We start from the raw sequence: 17324 nt of genomic DNA, 5'->3' as shown, positions 1-17324 counted from the left end.
TAGGGATGAGTGTATGTGCATATGTATAAGCGTTTGCGTTTGTATTGTGTTGAAAGAGAAAAGCTAAGTAAGGGCCTAGAAATGCCAAACATATTATAAGGGCCCACTCTATTTTACATATAGACACCTTTTTGGTAGTCTTTAGAGACGCTTTTGTTTTACGCAGGATCTAGAGACGCTTGGGCATGTACAATGGTGCTATCTTAGAAGTGCCATGTAGGATAAATGATGAGATGGAGGAGAGAGAACTCATAAGAAAAGGCTTGTCTTCTCTTATTTAAGAGAAGACAAGAGATGATCTCTTAGCACAATATGTTTCACCATGTTTTTAGGAATAGCTAGTTATTGAAGATAAGGCTAAGAGATGGCTCATTGTAGACATTTTTTTTTGTCATCTCTAAATTACATGCAAGACTTAAGATAAAACTATTTATAAACCATTGTACATATACGTGCAAGATATTTTCATACAACCAAAGAGTGGACGGGTGGCATTACCTCCCGATAACGGCATTATACATATATACCCGTTGCATCCAGACAGGTTCCATCCAAGCAAGAAACAAAAATAAGCTCACGAGTTGCACTTGCCCGTTGGTCCAGGCATCGCACATATCACTCTCGGAATATGCTGTGCATGAACCACAAAATCTCCAAGATCTTGGACCAGCAGTTAAATTTTCACATGCACACCCGATATCTCGTTTTGCAAGGCAACGAGGACCGGTGCAGTTTTTGTCTCCATAAACTTCCCGAGGACATGTCGGTCACAGCAAAATACCAAGTGTTGCTTCACGGATGCATGCAACAAGCCTTGCCTGCATTCGACCGGCTCGCACTAGCTACCATAACATGCTACCGTTGTAAAGATCTAGCGCCTGCATGAGACAATGGGTAGTTCACATATCCGTCTCATGGTAAAAACAGCTCATCATGTCCTATATTGTCCTGTGCTTCCATAATAATGCAGCATTTCCAGAGCTTTCCCTATTTCATGGACCACGCACAGCTAATGAGCTAAAGGCTTGTCCACTGGCTCCGCTACGTACTTATCCCAAAAGATCCGGACAGTGCCACGCACGTGAACCCTAGCTCGTCAAAGAATATCACTCACGTTACATTGCTCTGCTCGTACGTACCAGCTGCACGGCTAGCTGCACCGCCTCCTCTCCTATATAAACACCACAAGGGCACGCACAGTAGCATACTCGAAGCACCAGCGCAGTAGCAAGCCATGGCCAACGCAATGTTGCTCCCCGTGCTCATCTCCTTCCTCGTCTTGCCCTTCTCCGCCCTGGCCCTGACCCAGGACTTCTGCGTCGCCGACCTGTCCTGCAGCGACACGCCGGCGGGGTACCCGTGCAAGGCCGGCGTCGGCGCGGGGGACTTCTACTACCACGGCCTCGCCGCCGCGGGCAACACCAGCAACCTCATCAAGGCGGCCGTGACCCCGGCCTTCGTCGGCCAGTTCCCCGGCGTCAACGGGCTCGGCATCTCCGCGGCGAGGCTCGACATCGCCATGGGCGGCGTCGTGCCGCTGCACACCCACCCGGCCGCCTCTGAGCTCCTCTTCGTCACCGAGGGCACCATCCTGGCGGGCTTCATCAGCTCCTCCTCCAACACCGTGTACACCAAGACGCTCTACAAGGGCGACATCATGGTGTTCCCCCAGGGCCTGCTCCACTACCAGTACAACGGCGGCAGCTCGCCGGCGGTGGCGCTCGTTGCGTTCAGCGGCCCCAACCCCGGCCTGCAGATCACCGACTACGCGCTCTTCGCCAACAACCTGCCGTCCGCCGTCGTTGAGAAGGTCACCTTCTTGGACGACGCGCAGGTGAAGAAGCTCAAGTCCGTGCTCGGCGGCAGCGGCTAATTGTGCAGTTCTCAGGTCTCAACAAAGGTCGTCGTGGTGTCAGCGTGTCGGTTTAATTTGATGCATGTGTGCGTGCGCTTGTGAGGTCAACTCCGAGTCTGTTCCAAGTTGTGTTTAATTTTTCATGTCAATTTCATTTGATAATTGTCAATGCACATTTTTTTCAGAAAGAAGGTTGTACCCTCGGACTCTATCTCGATTGATGTACACAACCCTTTTATTGCAAAGTTTTTCCGAAACGATGAGTGTCACATGTGTGCCACAAACCACTCTGGCCTTGACTTTTTTTTTAACTAAAGTTACCATCCGAAAATAAAAAACAAACCCAACAAAAAACTAAAACTAGTCATTCGTAAAAAGTTGTTATGCTTGATAACCAAAGTTGTCATCCTCGCATCATTAAACTTGTCATAAAAAATATTCGGAAATATCATATGTTCGTGTCACATATATGGCACTTATCAGGATCTAATTTTTTATGTGAACTAAAAAGGAAACGCGACCACATGAACAAGCTATAGAGATTTATGTAAATCTCTAGTGCATTACTAATCCTATTGCTATGCTATCATGCAAATCAGTTGAATAAAACCCGTGTGACCATCTCCAAATGGAGTCCAGAAGAAAAGAACTCTTGAGCATCCACACGCTAAAGTAAAGACTGCGCACCTGTCTAGTAGGGAACCATGTGGATAAAAAATAATAGTCTCTTCGATCCATATTAATTGCCGCTGCTTTAGTATATTTGTACTAAAACAACGCCAATTAATATGGATCTGATGGAGTAATTGAAGTTCTAATCCTATATTTGTACTAAAACAACGCCAATTAACATTAATGTAAGACCTTTTTAACACTAGTGTAGTGTTAAAAAACGTCTTACATTATGGGACAGAGGAGTACTACCAAGAAGTTCATCCTCATTATCATTTTTATCTCAACATGCAAGCTGTCCACGTCAGCAACCATGCCATCTAAGCAAAAACTGATTCCATTTGCAGCCACATCATCACTGCCCCTACAGCTGCCACCGATACAACTCCGTCAACAAATCATGCGACTTGGTTTTTCTTTAGTACTTAATGACCCTGGTCACCGAAGCGACCCGTACGTTTGCATATGATTCAATTTTTCTTAGTGCGCAGCCATCCTGTTCACTGAACCGATCCGTCGTTTCCTTCGGATTCAATTTTTAATTGATGCGCGTCAGCCCTGGTCACCGAGGCAATCCATCGTTTACAATTCATAACGGACGACACATCCTTCTATAACTGGAACGGAAGAAGAGCCCAGATGCATCGTCTCTCACTTCTCGACGCATTTCATCTTCCCTCCTACAGTATTTCGTATTGAGTTGCGGTTGTCGGAACCGAGCTCCGGCGCACCAAGCTCCGGCGCGAGCGACCTCGATGCCAAGATGGGGCTGGATGTTGCGCTACTGCACCGTCCGTGGACTGAACCGTTGCATGCCCATAGTGCGTCGCTTGCTCCCGCATGGGCGCACTCCTCGGCGATGCGCCGTGCCTCCGTCGTCAGCTCCATCCGAGCGGTTGTACGTATGGCTCGCCGGCATGGCTCCAAACAAGCACAGTGCTTCTCTGCTCCTAGCGTTTTGCACTCTTACTCCATGAATCAGTGGTCAGACCATGGAGAAGAAAGCGAAACCAATCAATTGAGTGATGCGAAGCAAATCAATTGAGCAAGGGATCGATTGCATTAGTACACATGTACTCCCTCCGTCCGAAAAAGCTATCCCTTACAAGCTTTTTTGGACGAAGGGAGTACATCCGTTGCATCTACAGTCCAACTGAACCGGCGCAAGAGGACTGCTGGCCGGGGCGGTCGGAGGCTCGGACCTACACGCGAGGGTGGGCAGAGCAGGATGAAGGGCTTGACGCTCGATTCCTCACACCCCGAGCTCCCTCTCCCTCCTTCTCAACTGCTCCCCTCCCCAATCTTAGGAGAAGCCGTCGCCAGCTAACTCAATTTCAGGCCTCGAGGGGGTGGGCGACCGGAGCAGGGAGGTTGCTCGAGGTGCGGCGGGATGGGAAGGGCTCGAGGCTCGAGTCCTGGAGGGGTAGCGGGGCGGCGGTTGCGCTTGTGCCATTGCACACCGTGCCTGGACGAACCGTCGCTAGCTCCCATATAGGCTTCGCGCAGTCGACCACCACCAACTGTCTGCATGGGCTTCACCCGCCCCCGGCTGCCTGCCTGCCACCCCACACCGTCGTGGCGCCACCAAGAATCTTAGCCACTGCCTGCCGCCCTGCCGTACAACCCTCGATACCTCCTCCTTTTCCTTCAGCCTGGAGCACGGCAAGCCGGTCGGCATGGTGTGCGGTGCGGCGGTGGGAGAGGAAAAAGAGGGCCTATATTTTTCGTCGGGGCCTGCTCGCATGTACCAATCTACTTTCCTTACTCATGTGTCATGTCTCTTCTATTTTTCTCAGCATCAATTGTGTCACCTTAAGCACGTACTTAGCATTTTATTTTGAGTGTGCAAACTGAACTTCTCCCTATCATTGGGGCATTGTTCCTTTGAATAAGGTAAATGGAAATGCATGACTCTTTACCTAATTTATTTTTCATTATCGAATCTAAAGGTCAATAATGTTATTATGGATATATATTGCACTTGATATTGAATTGGTAACCAATTAACCATCACATATAAGGATTGAAGGTTGATAGTTGACAACTCTATTTTTGTGCAGTGCGTTGTTTCATAGTTGACAACTCTTCCCTTAAAAAAATAGTGGACAACTCTTCCATAACCAAGATAATCTCTTGGCAATCAAGCATTGATAATCCAACAAGATGAAAGGTTGTATATACTCTGTCCATGTCACATTGTTCTTGGAATTGTCAATGTCAATTTAGTGTTATATTCCTTTTTTACAACAAGACCCTTAATGTCAGCTATGAATACCATGACAATGCATGATGTACCATCATATCCTATATAACCAAATAGATTATTCCACTAACATAACCTTAATAAACAAATACAAAATCATATTTAATTTTTAGTTTTACTTCTCATATTACAAATAAAATATTTATCTTCTAAAAAAATCTCATCAAATGTATTGTAACCAATTCCCGCAGCGACGCGCGGGGTATTATCTAGTTCTCTTAAAACACAACATCATTATGACAATTTCAAGTTATCCAACATAAAGCTGATACTCCCACCCGTGTTTTATCTGCCCCATGCAACCAATTTCCAAACATACTAGAGATACAGGTATGTGGTGGAACATTAAAAGCAACATGGACCGCCTTCCATAGCAAGCACGAAAACGGGCAAAGAGAAATATGTGATTTATTGTTTCATCATCTTAACAACATCACATTTTGCTACCATCTCAGTTACGATTTGTTATGTTATCCTTGGTCAACATGACCCCTTGTAAAGATACCAATAAAAATCTTGGTTTTTAGGTGAACTTTCAGGTTGCACATGTATTTCTTTTTAAGGCGAATAGTGGAAGGAAATCCCACTGTAATTTTTTATTTTTATTAATAAGAGCAAAAAATGTATATGTACACAGGCTTGAGTAAGCCAAAGACAGAAGAGAAACAAAAAATAAAGAAAGAACAAAGCAAGAAAGAAAATGAATCGGACAACCTACTCTAGTAAGCCAAGAATTGAAGGCTAGACCATATCTCTTCTTAATTCTTAACCTCGACAAGGAAAGCTCTAAAGATTTTATTGTTCCTGCCCATTAGGTAACCCATAATGCAATGGTGATAATCTTCATCGAAAAAGGTACATTGAGCTTGCTTCTAAGATAAACAGAAGTCTCAAAGGCCAAGAGGTTTTCTCTTGTGCTAGGACTGACAAAATTCCAACACATTTGAGCAAACGTACAATCCCAAAACAGATGAGGAGAGATTCCTCTTGAGGTCATTGTAGAGTGGCACAATTGTAACTCTGAAGCACAAACCGGTTCCTCCTCAACAAACTTATGTTGAGCCTGTCATGTAGAATCAACCAAAAGAACAACTCATGTTTAGATTGACAAGAGCTCTTCCAAATTCAGTTCAAATGAGGGGGCGGGGTTGAGAACCAATCAACGATTTGTAGGCCTTATGGAAAGAAAAATTATCAATAACCCAAATGTAACTCCAGGTATCAGTCAAGTGCATGTGTTCTTCTGTTAAAACCTTTGCACAAAGGCGCTCCATTTGAATAAATTCCTGATGAGCCCATGTAGATGGAGGCAAATGGAAAAGGTCCTTGGGAAATTCATGTTGAACAATAAAATCTACACTTAGGTTAAAATCCTTAGCAAATGTGATAAGAAGTGGAAATTTGTTGGTGCAATAAAATCTACACTCAGGTTAAAAATCCTTAGCAAATGTGATAAGAAGAGGGGGAAGAGGAGGAGGAGGCTGGTGACAGATCGGACACTTCCGGCAATGAAGAGATTTGGATCGATCCATATTACGTCTTCGACCGTTATTTCCATGACGAAGACGGCAAGGGCAAGGGGGTCGTCGGGAACTTTCTCCATAGCCATATAATACGTAGCTAGTAGAACATGCCGATATTTTATAGTGGGCATATATGAACTCCCCTATGCTATGTGTGTGTTGATCTAGCTAGATGAACTACGTGTGTTATTTTAACATTGCATAACATTGTATGGGTTTGAGGATTTGCTAAGTGAGGGAGACAATTGTGCATGCAGACATTTGAAAGATGTTTAGGAGCTTACTTTTGCCTGGTCTGGTTGCAGATGCCCTAATTCCTTACATAACTTATGTTGGGCCGATTCATATCTGGGGGATTGGATAATTTGCCCCACTTTATAGGGGCTTGGATGATTTGCCTCAGGATTGTTTTAATGACCAGTGGCCCCGGCCCCACCTGCCAATCTCGGGGGTGGGGGCAAATAATCGAATGGAGAAGTAAAGTCTGGCTTATGATCCAATTTCTCATTCATATCTTTTGTATAAAGATATTTCCTTTTGTGCATTTTCCTTCTTCAAGCTAGCTTTGACTGAATCTATATCTATATCTATATATCTATACCTAACATCAACATAAAAGGACTCAAAGAGGTAGACCATTAATCTCGGCCGTCGAATCATGTCAATCCAACGACCTAGATTGCTCCAATGATGAGCATTCAACATGTTTAGCGTGCAATTAATATATCTTGCCAAATATCAACGTCTATGCTAATCAGGTAATTATTGATATCCTATCTAATATCAACGTGCAATTAATTTCCTCTTTAATATTAAGGTGGATTGGGCGTACGCATCTACTGGTCAATATAAAAAGACCCAAAAGGTGGATCCAACTAATCTAGGCAAAAAAATCCAACGATCTAGATTGCTCCAACGATGAGTGTTCAACATATTTAGCATGCAACTAATATCATGCTAAATATCAACCTCTATACTAATCACAAAATTAACGTATAACTTTTTTTCTAGTAAATTAACGCATAATAGATATCCTACCTAATAGCAACATGCAATTAACTTTCTTTCAAATATTAACGTGCAATACACGTAGTGTTGAAGAAAACGTGCATTGCATGTACCAGTAACAACAAAACCACTTGTGCACCAGCCACCAATGGTATATCTCAATCCACCTTCGAAAGCTGGTAAATCAACTAAGAAATCCAGTCGGCCGGACTTGCATCCCGGTCACAACACAAGAAAAATCTCAGAGCATTCCACAGCCAGCCATGAAAATTGTTGCGGTCACGTTGGCACCCAAGTGGCACTGACATTCTCCTCGTCCATGTCCCCGAACAACGAACTCAAACCCAGAACCGCGGAACCGGACGAGTGCACGCGCCTGCCATGGGTTCCTTCAACTCCTTTGACGCGCCAAAGCCCCACACACACCCCATCACGTATTCACGTCGTCGTCTTTACGCCCCATACGCTCCGGGCTGCTATTTAAGCCCCCCGCAGACCGTGGTCGATCGACAAACTCATCAAGCACACACAAGTCAGCAAGCACATCACTAGTCAGTACTCACAGCCAGAATCAGCTCGATCGTTGATCCTCCTGCATGCCATGGGCGACCGCAAGATGGCGTCGTTGCTGCTACTGCTCTGCCTCTTCTCCCTCCTCTTCGCCGCGGCGCCCCGGTGCGCGGCGTACAGCCCGCGGACGCTGTTCCTGGTGAAGCCCGACCCGATCGTGCTCCGGGACCACGGCGGCGCGCTGCTCACGGGGAACCTCACGGTCAAGGTCAACGTCCTCTACTACGGCCGCTTCGCCCCCGCGCAGCGCGCCGTCGTCGCCGACTTCGTGCGGTCGGTCTCGGCGCCGGCCCCGGGCGGCGGCGCCGAGCCGTCCGTGGCGTCCTGGTGGCGCACCGTCTCGCTGTACCGCGGCGGGGGCGCGCGGCTGAGGCTCGGCCGGGAGCTCCTCGACGAGCGCATGTCGCTGGGCCGGTCCCTCTCGCTGGAGAACGTCACGGCGCTGGCGAGGGGCGCGGGGCACCACCGCGGCGCCATCACCGCCGTGCTCACGGCGCCCGACGTCCTGGTGGCGCCCTTCTGCATGTCCCGGTGCGGCGTCCACGACCACGCCACCGCCGGCGCGCACGGCAGGGCGAGGTACGCCTACCTGTGGGTGGGCAACCCGGCCCAGCAGTGCCCCGGCCAGTGCGCGTGGCCGTTCCACCGGCCGTCGTACGGGCCCCAGGCCCCGCCGCTCGTGCCGCCCAGCGGCGACGTGGGAACGGACGGCATGGTGATCAGCCTCGCCGCGCTCCTCGCCGGCACGGTGACCAACCCCTACGGTGACGGGTACTACCAGGGCAATGATGCCGACGGCGCCGGGCCGGAGGCCGCCACGGCGTGCGCCGGCATCTTCGGCAGCGGCGCCTACCCCGGCTACCCGGGGAGGCTGCTCGTGGACCGGGCCACCGGCGCGGGCTACAACGCCGTCGGGCTGAGCGGGAGGAAGTACCTGCTCCCGGCGCTGTGGGACCCGACAACGTCGCAGTGCAGGACGCTTGTGTAGACGCCGTGGGAGCAGGCAAAATGGATGGTCTCGCACTCTAGCTGCATGAGATCCGGAGGAGAAATAAATGCCCTCCTCCATTTATTTTTCAGTCCATTGTAGTGTAGTTCACTTTGTTGCATTTACTTGTTTGATCCGTACCCGTTGCAATGTGTTTTCTGAAGCAGCAGAGGTTGTATTGTACTCCGTGTGAGTTGTCATGCATCGCAGTATGCGAGTATGAATGACTTTCCATGCATGTTTATTTTCAGAGGTGCTTCTCGACACACTGGATGTTGTTGCTGGTGCTATTGTCTTTGATAGAGAGGCGATTAAAAATCCAAACTTCACAAGTTCATGCTCGAGTGGACGGCGAACTATCGAAGGAAGAAGACGATCGATATGATTTTCAATGTAACTTTTTACATATTGTTTTGTACTCCCTTCGTCTGGAATTACTTGTCCAAAAAATAGATACAAATGGATGTATCTAGAACAAAAATACGTCTAGATATATTCATTTCTACGACAAGTAATTTGGGACAGAGGGAGTATCAAAGTCCTCCTTCTTCTGTGTTGTCTATGATTTTCCTTGGTAATATCAGATATAAGATAGAAACGCATTGGATTCAGCTGACTGATCCTTAGTTAATCACATGATTGTTCGTCATGCAATTATAAACATTTTTCAAACAAGGATAACTTTTGAAAATTATGAATATTTTCTGAAAATGCAAACATTTTTTGAATTTTTCAACATAATTTTGAACACGGGATCTTTTTTAAATTCAGAACAATGTTTAAAATTCCCAAATATTTTTTAAAACAAGTATATTTATTGAATTTGTGAGAAAAAATTTAAAACAAAAATATTTCTTAAGTCCTTTTTTCAAATGTGAACATTTTATAAACATCTTTTGAATTTTTTTAGTTTTTTAAAAGAAAAAAAGTAAAGAAAATAACATAAAGAGAAAAACCGGGTTAGGAAACTTCTAGAGGGTTCCCAAATTTGGCCAGGAACCCTCTAGTTACTCTATATTTTATGTAACCCCGGTTGTATCCGTGAGGAGTCTCTTGTAATTATCCTTGATGAATAAAGTGTGATATTCTCTCTAAAAAAATAGGTATTGTAGTCACCTGTCCTAACTACAAAAGGACCGGCTCATTTACTGCGTTTCGGGGACCTCCTATACGGTGCCTTCGCCCACAATTTGCCTTATGACCTACAAGACGCTCCCGACTAGAAGGTGAGAGCACCCGTGAGCCCCCCTATTATCCACGGCTGCAAGATTCGCGAGCTGTGCACTGGATACTCAGCAAAGGCCTCCTCCGCGCATGATTTGGGCCAGCCCATGTGCGGGCGCATGGCCCAACTAATTTTTTCTATTTTCCTCTTCCATTCATTTATTTATTTATTCTTACTTTAAGAACTAGTCACGAATCTACAATTAAGAAAAAAAATGATTGGGCTTTCCAAAAAGTTCTTTATTTCGAAAATTGTAGATGAATTTGAAAAATGTTCATGAGTTAAAAAAATGTTCATGATTTTAAAAAATATTCAGCCATAATCTTCACAATATTCAGAATGTTCGGACATTTCAGAAGTTGTTCCAAAATTTCTAAAACTAAATTATTGATACAAAAAATGTTCATACATTTCAAAAAAAGTTCATCAAAAGTAAAAAAATGTCCGAGAATTTCAAATTTTGTTCCCAAAATACTCGTCGATTCAAAAGATGATCAGCCGTTTTAGTAAATGTTTGCGAATTTGAAAGATGCTCGCGAATTTGAAAAAAATTTAGGAATAAGAAAAATGTTCACACATGTCAAGATGTTCATGATTTCAAAAAATGGTCCCATATTCGAAAAATGTTCATGATTTTAAAAAGTGGTCAAGAATTTGAAAGATGTATGAAAAATGGAAAAAGGAAATTTTTCATTATTTCTAAAAAACCATGATTTTTAAAATTATTTATGAATTTAAAAGATGTTCATAAAATAAAAAAGGGAAAAAAGAAAGAAAAATGATATAAAAAAGAACATAAAAATGAAAAGAATAGGCCAAAATATAAAAGAAAGAAAAACCTAGAAGGAAAAATAAAGAAATAGAAAAATTCTAGGCAAGTTAAGATTCTAGAACTTTCTAAAAACCCGTGGAAAAAAACCCAGGAAGGGTCGACCCATACCAAGGACATGTGCACGAGAGGGGTACACGCCAGGTCGCTATTTGGCCTACGCGCCAAATAGTACTGGCCGGAGCACGTATCCAAGGGTTACCCGCAAGGGTCACTTCTTCGAATGCGAGTGCGCCCAGCCGCCGGCAGGTGTTGCGTGTAGGGCCGCCCCTTTGGATTTTGTTCTTTTATTTCTCTGTATGCGTTTTTCGAGTTTAGATGAGTATTTTTTATTCTTTTTTGGCTTTTTCTGTTTTTCCCATTTTTTTAGTAAATATTCCTTTATGAAAAGAAATAAAACTTGTGCTTCCACGAGAAGCACATATTTGTTTCTCGATGGAAGCACTCGTGGAAGCACAAATTTACTTCCTTGAGAAGCGTAGTTGTTCTTCTCGAAAGGGAAAAATAATGTTTCCATGAGAAGTATAGATTTACTTCCGCGCATGCTTGTCAAAAAAAGGTTGTGCTTGCTTCTCGTGAAAGCACAGATTTTCTTCTATGAATTGTGCTTCTCGGAAAGCGAAAAAATATGTGCTTCCACGAAAAGCGCATTTTTGTTACTCACAAATGTATTTCTTCGGAAACCAATTGTGCTTCTAAAACGGAAAAGGGTGAAAAACCCGCAATCGTGCTTCGGGCTCCAATTTTTTCTTTGTTTTTCTTTTTTTTCTTTGGTTAAGTTTTTTTTCGTTTTTTACCGGACTTTTTTTATTCTGGGTTTTTTGGTTTTTGTTTTTCATGTTTTTTACTAAAAGAAATTTTGTGGAAGTTATTACCATTTGATATAGTTTCGAAGATCTCAACGCAAGAAATCCAACGGTTAAAATGATTCAGCATTTATGCATGGTTGAAGAAATATAATGTTTTGAATAAATGAAGCTAGAAAAAAAAACCCAGGTTGCGACAAGTGACGCACAGTGTACCACTTGTTAGCACATGAGCTACCTCTTAATAGTGATTTCGCCAGAGCAATCTATCTTTTTTTAGCATTTTTTTAGGCAATCTTTTTTTTTAGCAGTGGGAGCACTCTATCAAAGAGCCGAAAGGAGGACATCCCATCCTTCCAGTCTGGCCCAAATGCTCTTACACGGCCCAACGGAAGCAACCATTCCCTTTCCGCGTGTCGCGACTCTTCTCCCCCGGCGTCAGTGCCTCCCCAAAGTATCCCCTCCTCACCGACCCAAACGAGCAGAGCTCCCCGTGCGCGATCCCCCGCCGCCGGCAGCCATGTCCAACCCCGAATCGAGCCCCCAAGCCGCCGCGTCGTCCACCTCGCCTCCCTCCCACGCCGGCCACATCCACACCCCGCTCTGCCGCTCCTGCGGCGCGCCCGCCGCGGCGCCCGCCCCCGCCCCCTGGACCGGGGATTCCCCGCCGCCCGCCTACCGCCCCATCCGCATGCCGGCCATCAACGCGCCCACCAACACCGCCGCCATCGTCCTCTCCCCGGTCCCGCAGCCCCTGCCGGTGCCGCCCGCCTCGCCGCCCTTCGCCTTCCAGGCCCCCGCCAAGCGCATCGCGTCCCCCGACGACATCGCCCGCTTCAAGGACTCCACCCACGGCCGCCACTTCCTCGGCTTCGTCGCCTCGCTCTCCGCCTCCGTGCACGGCCGCAAGCTCTCCGACCCGCTCCCCTCCCCTCCCTCCCCCGCCGTCTCCGCCCTCCTCGACCTCATCTCCGCGCTGTCCGCCTTCGTCGCCTCCACCCCGCCGTTCCCGCACAGCTCCCGCTACGGCAACCCCGCCTTCCGCCTCTGGCACGAGAAGCTCGGCGACTCCGTCAACGAGCTGATCGCTCCGATCACAGCCACCGCCGCGTCCCCCTCGGACCTCGCCGGCGCCGAGGTCGAGCTCGCGCCGTACCTCCTCGACTCCTTCGGCAACGGCACCCGCATCGACTACGGCACGGGGCACGAGACCAACTTCGCCGCCTTCCTCTACTGCCTGGCCCGACTCGGGCTCATCACCGAGCCCGATTACCCGGCCGTCGTGCTACGCGTGTTTGCTTCCTACCTCGACCTCATGCGCACGCTGCAGGACACGTACCTGCTGGAGCCTGCGGGCTCGCACGGCGTCTGGGGACTAGATGATTACCATTTCCTGCCCTTTGTGTTTGGGGCTGCACAACTGATTGATCACAAGTACATGAAACCCAAGTCGATCCACAACCCGGATATCTTGGAGAACTTCTCAAAGGAGTATATGTACCTGGCGTGCGTCATGTATGTGAAAAAGGTGAAGAAGGGGCCCTTTGCGGAGCATTCGCCGATGTTGGATGATATCAGCGCGGTGCCGAACTGGAAGAAGGTGAACAGTGGGCTGCTCAAGATGTACAAGGCTGAAGTGCTTGAGAAGGTGCCCATCATGCAGCATTTCCTCTTTGGCTCACTTATCAAATGGTATGGATCCTGAACACTCTTTAATCATGGTGTAATTTTATCTGATGCCAACTATTCGATCCTGTTAGTTCATATGTGAATCACCTATCTAGGAAATAGATGAGAGAATAGTTAGTGCTTCAGTTTCTCTCCCAAGTAAGCTTCAAAATAGCACAATGATTTTCAGAGCCAAGCTAATTCTAGTAAGGGACTCCATTGAGTCCATTCCATAGCCGTAGAACGTAAAACGGTAGAAGGAAGACATTTAGGGGTTGTTTGGTTTGTGACTAACTTTGTCAAAGATTGCCACACCTAAGGTTAGGCATGTTTGACCAACTTAGGTGAGTGTTTGGTTCAAGCCACACCTTAGGCAAGCCACACTTGGGCCCCACATGGCATACACACAAAAAGTGTGGCAAGATTCCCTTAGGCTTGCCAACTTGTGGCTCTCATTTTGAAGAACTAACCTTAGGCAACCTTGGCAAGAATGTCTGGCAAAGTGTGGCAATGCTAGGCCTAGAACCAAACAGCCCCTTACAGGCTGATGTACAACATGGGATTACGTGACAACTATTTGCACCCCACCTCCCTGGATCCTTATGCAGTTTTGAGTGCTATAATATTAATAAGAGCAAAGTGCTACAGAAAGTTTTAAGACCTGCAAGAACAACTTGCATGAAATTGTTTCTGTACATTTTAGATTGGAATACAAATCGTTGTACGAACGTTCTGTAATATTACGCAATTTCCACATTGAAACCATCTTATTAAAGTGGATAAACCTCAGTTGATCCAATGCTGATTTAACTTCTAATCTATGTTAGGGCGTATTTGACAAATTAGTGCTAAGTCATTGGTCATGCAAACCTATGGATATGATTGTCAGACTACAGCAAGAATGAAAATGTGTCAACATGTTTTTATTGGTTAAAACCTAAATCATGTCTGGAAAAGTGATTTTGTTAGTCCAGCAGACTTCTTGATTCTTTGGATGGATTGCACTCTTGGCAGTAGAGAAAATTCCCTTGGAGCCCTGTAAGTAGGGATGAAAAGTTGAAATCGGAGCAGAAACTTTCTGGATTTTTGACGGAAAAATGGAAATGGAGAGGAAATATGGAAGCGGGAACAGAAATGGAAACGGAATGGCGTTTTCCGGCTGAACAGCCATGGAAACGGAAATTCTGTTTCCGTAAATACAGAACTTCCCCTTTTTCCATGGCTACGTTACTCAGTCCAGCACTCAATAAAACCCATATCAGTACCTAACTTAATCCCCTTCTACATTTCACTAAACCAGCAAGCCAGCCCACACGCCTCCCACCCATCTTCGCGGAAGTGTATAGGTGCTTCCATGGTTTTTTTAGACAAACAGGGCGGCCCAAGAGCCCCCCTGGTTCCATTGATAGCAACGAAACCAGAAAGTAACAGGTTCAAGGCCAGACCTTATTAGATTGAAGGTTCCAGCAAAAAAGAAGAAAACAATACAGAACAGCCTCTACATTGAGCATAACAGACTCGATGGGTGTGGCTGGTTTAGGAGATCTTTGCTTGTAGTCATATAAATTGAAATAGTTCGCCAGTTTGCTTGTGTTTTTTCTCAATTGTTCAAGGGTCTTTTAGTTCCGGCGAACATCTGGTTTTGTATCTGCGTCCGCACCGTGTTTGCTTTGTATTCATTTTTGGTGGTATCTGTTTCCGTATTCATTCCTGGGATTTTTGTATACGTTTCCGCTTCTAGAAAAAATACAAAAACAAATGCGGCAGCACTCGGTTCCTTCCGTTTTCTTCCCTACCTGTAAGCTGATGTAACCTTTGTTTCAGTAGCTAACTCTGTCACCATGCTAAAATTTATGCTCTTTTTCAGGCTACATTTATTACTTTTATGATACAAAAACTTGACCGGAAAAGTTCCGTTCTCCCTCAGTCTTTTGAAAACTCTTATCTGGCATTTTAATGGAACTTTGGATACATTGATGTAGACTATTTCTGTTGAGAGACCAGTATAATTTCGCTGTTGTGGTTATAAAGAAAATGCTATGACCGTGGATTATAAGCCACGGCAAATACCAAACTAAGCCTTAATGTAAGTATCTCTCCTAGCATGAAAGAAAGAAGATATCAGCTAGCTATCAATGTCCAGATGCTTTTTTAGCACGTGCTGAACTGAAGTTGATGATATGAGTCAGTGCAACAAACATAGAAAATAATTGAATAATCTTAGCATTGCCCTCCGTCTTGGACCTCCACGCTGATATCCTGGATTGCATTCACATTCTTCTCATGACTTCACATCAATCATTTCATGGTCTGATTTTGCATTTTGTATATTCTCAACACCAATTTCCTGTACGGGATGGTTTTTGTTTTAATTTGTTTGCTCAAAAGGGCTATTTCTGAGTTCTGACAATCAGTATATCAGTTGATGCTAGAGTTGATCTTTGTCAGTGAATTTGTCTATATGCATCCATTTTGAGGCCTGTAGGTGAATGTGATACATTGTTCTCTGATTGTGTTGTTGAATTACCACACACACATATGCACACACACGCCCTGGTTTTCTGCAGATTTTGCATTCTTCACTACTGGTATGCATATATTGCACATTGGTAGCGCTTAGGGACTGCTTCAGTAGACAGATGACGAAAGCACACCACTAAGATTGTGTATCACATTCTGTGATGTGGTCAATGACTCGATGTAACATAGGTTGTGTGAAAATATTAAAACGCAACACTGGTGAAAATTACTTAGCTTCACAATCACAACAAGTTCACAAAATGACACTCTCAATCCTCACGACTCACAGTACCCTTTATTATACTGGAGCAACGGAAGGTAGACTTTTCGTGATATGTAATAGAGAGGAACATTCAGTATAATGTGGGAACCTTTTTTTGTGCCAATTAACTGACGTTAAAAATAATAATCAACAGACCAGTAATTGCAGCTCCACTTGAGATGGATTTCCGTTGCTTGGGTTTATGAGAGAGCACATTAGCTCTTTTCGTAATCATAGAAATCTTTCAGATGTCGATCGAAAGTACAAAAATACTGTTGGTACGTCTTGGTAGTTGGTAAGGACCACCCGTGTACCTTTACAAAACTACTGTTGGTACATCTTGGTAAGGACCACCCGTATGCGTTTACAACACTACTGTTGGGGCTACTCTTGTACGTTTACAGTATGTCTCTACTTGATCACCGCAGTTGTACATGTACGGCTGTACTGTTGTCACTGCATCATAAATGAATGCTGCCGTCAACATTTTGGCCCATGTGATGTGATGTAACAATAGGTGTTTTGTGTTTTCCATTTTCTTCAGGGAGGATTGAGCTTGATGATCTCTCGGCGGTGGAGGCCAGTCTCCAGGACAGACACCACACCATGCTCTGCGATGCAACAAAGACTGATGCACAGCGATGCTGCTTGCTCCATGTCAGTACCTACGGATGTTCACTTTCCATCTAGGGCAATGGGCTTGTGGCTAGGAGATGTATGCTTTCTGCATGCTAGTGCAGTGTAATGTAGAGTAGTGTAGTGCGTTGCTTCATCACACCGCTGCTGTGTTGCTCGAATTCTGGGACCTATCCCTATTCACCTTGCGTTTCACGAGGACAAGCTAGTTGTACCACCTTTGATGAATAATGCCCTGTGGCGAGGCTTTTGATGTAGATTACTGGAGGGGAACGGTTTGTTGTTGTCGCTGCTGTTGTGTTTCCCCGTGACTGAGTATGATTATGCCGAATGTGACCAAGCTGCCTGCCTGTAAAGCTATGCTCACCTAATACGTGTGGCCGATGTGAATTAGCAGCAAGCGCACCGGTAAAATCTGAATGCCTAACCACCACCAGCTCGCGCCTGTTTGTCTCGTCTGGAGAATGGAGGTATGGTGGCTGCTGCGGCCTGATTGGGT

At 45.6% G+C, this 17324-nt stretch overlaps 3 protein-coding genes across 3 annotated transcripts; all 3 read left to right on the top strand.

Annotated features, from left to right (window-relative positions):
• Positions 1–1188: 1188 nt before the first annotated feature.
• LOC109750229 (germin-like protein 8-14) lies at positions 1189–2112 on the top strand. Its single transcript, XM_020309189.4, has one exon. The coding sequence runs from the start codon at positions 1235–1237 to the stop codon at positions 1871–1873; it is 639 nt and encodes a 212-aa protein (XP_020164778.1). The 5' UTR covers positions 1189–1234; the 3' UTR covers positions 1874–2112.
• Positions 2113–7844: 5732 nt separating this feature from the next.
• Positions 7845–9181, top strand: LOC109750235 (protein EXORDIUM-like 2). The gene has a single exon (XM_020309194.3). It carries the CDS (start codon positions 7923–7925, stop codon positions 8877–8879), a length of 957 nt encoding a protein of 318 aa, XP_020164783.1. The 5' UTR covers positions 7845–7922; the 3' UTR covers positions 8880–9181.
• A 2921-nt stretch (positions 9182–12102) lies between these two features.
• Positions 12103–17082, top strand: LOC109750233 (uncharacterized). The gene is made up of 2 exons (XM_020309193.4): positions 12103–13431; positions 16734–17082. The coding sequence occupies exons 1-2, from the start codon at positions 12110–12112 to the stop codon at positions 16741–16743; spliced, it is 1332 nt and encodes a 443-aa protein (XP_020164782.2). The 5' UTR covers positions 12103–12109; the 3' UTR covers positions 16744–17082.
• The last annotated feature ends 242 nt before the right edge of the window (positions 17083–17324 follow it).

The sequence above is a fragment of the Aegilops tauschii genome, chromosome 7, assembly GCF_002575655.3.
Source record: "Aegilops tauschii subsp. strangulata cultivar AL8/78 chromosome 7, Aet v6.0, whole genome shotgun sequence".
Taxonomy (NCBI): domain Eukaryota; kingdom Viridiplantae; phylum Streptophyta; class Magnoliopsida; order Poales; family Poaceae; genus Aegilops; species Aegilops tauschii.
Note: the sequence above shows the minus strand (reverse complement) of the source record. Positions and strands in the feature narration are given on the sequence as shown.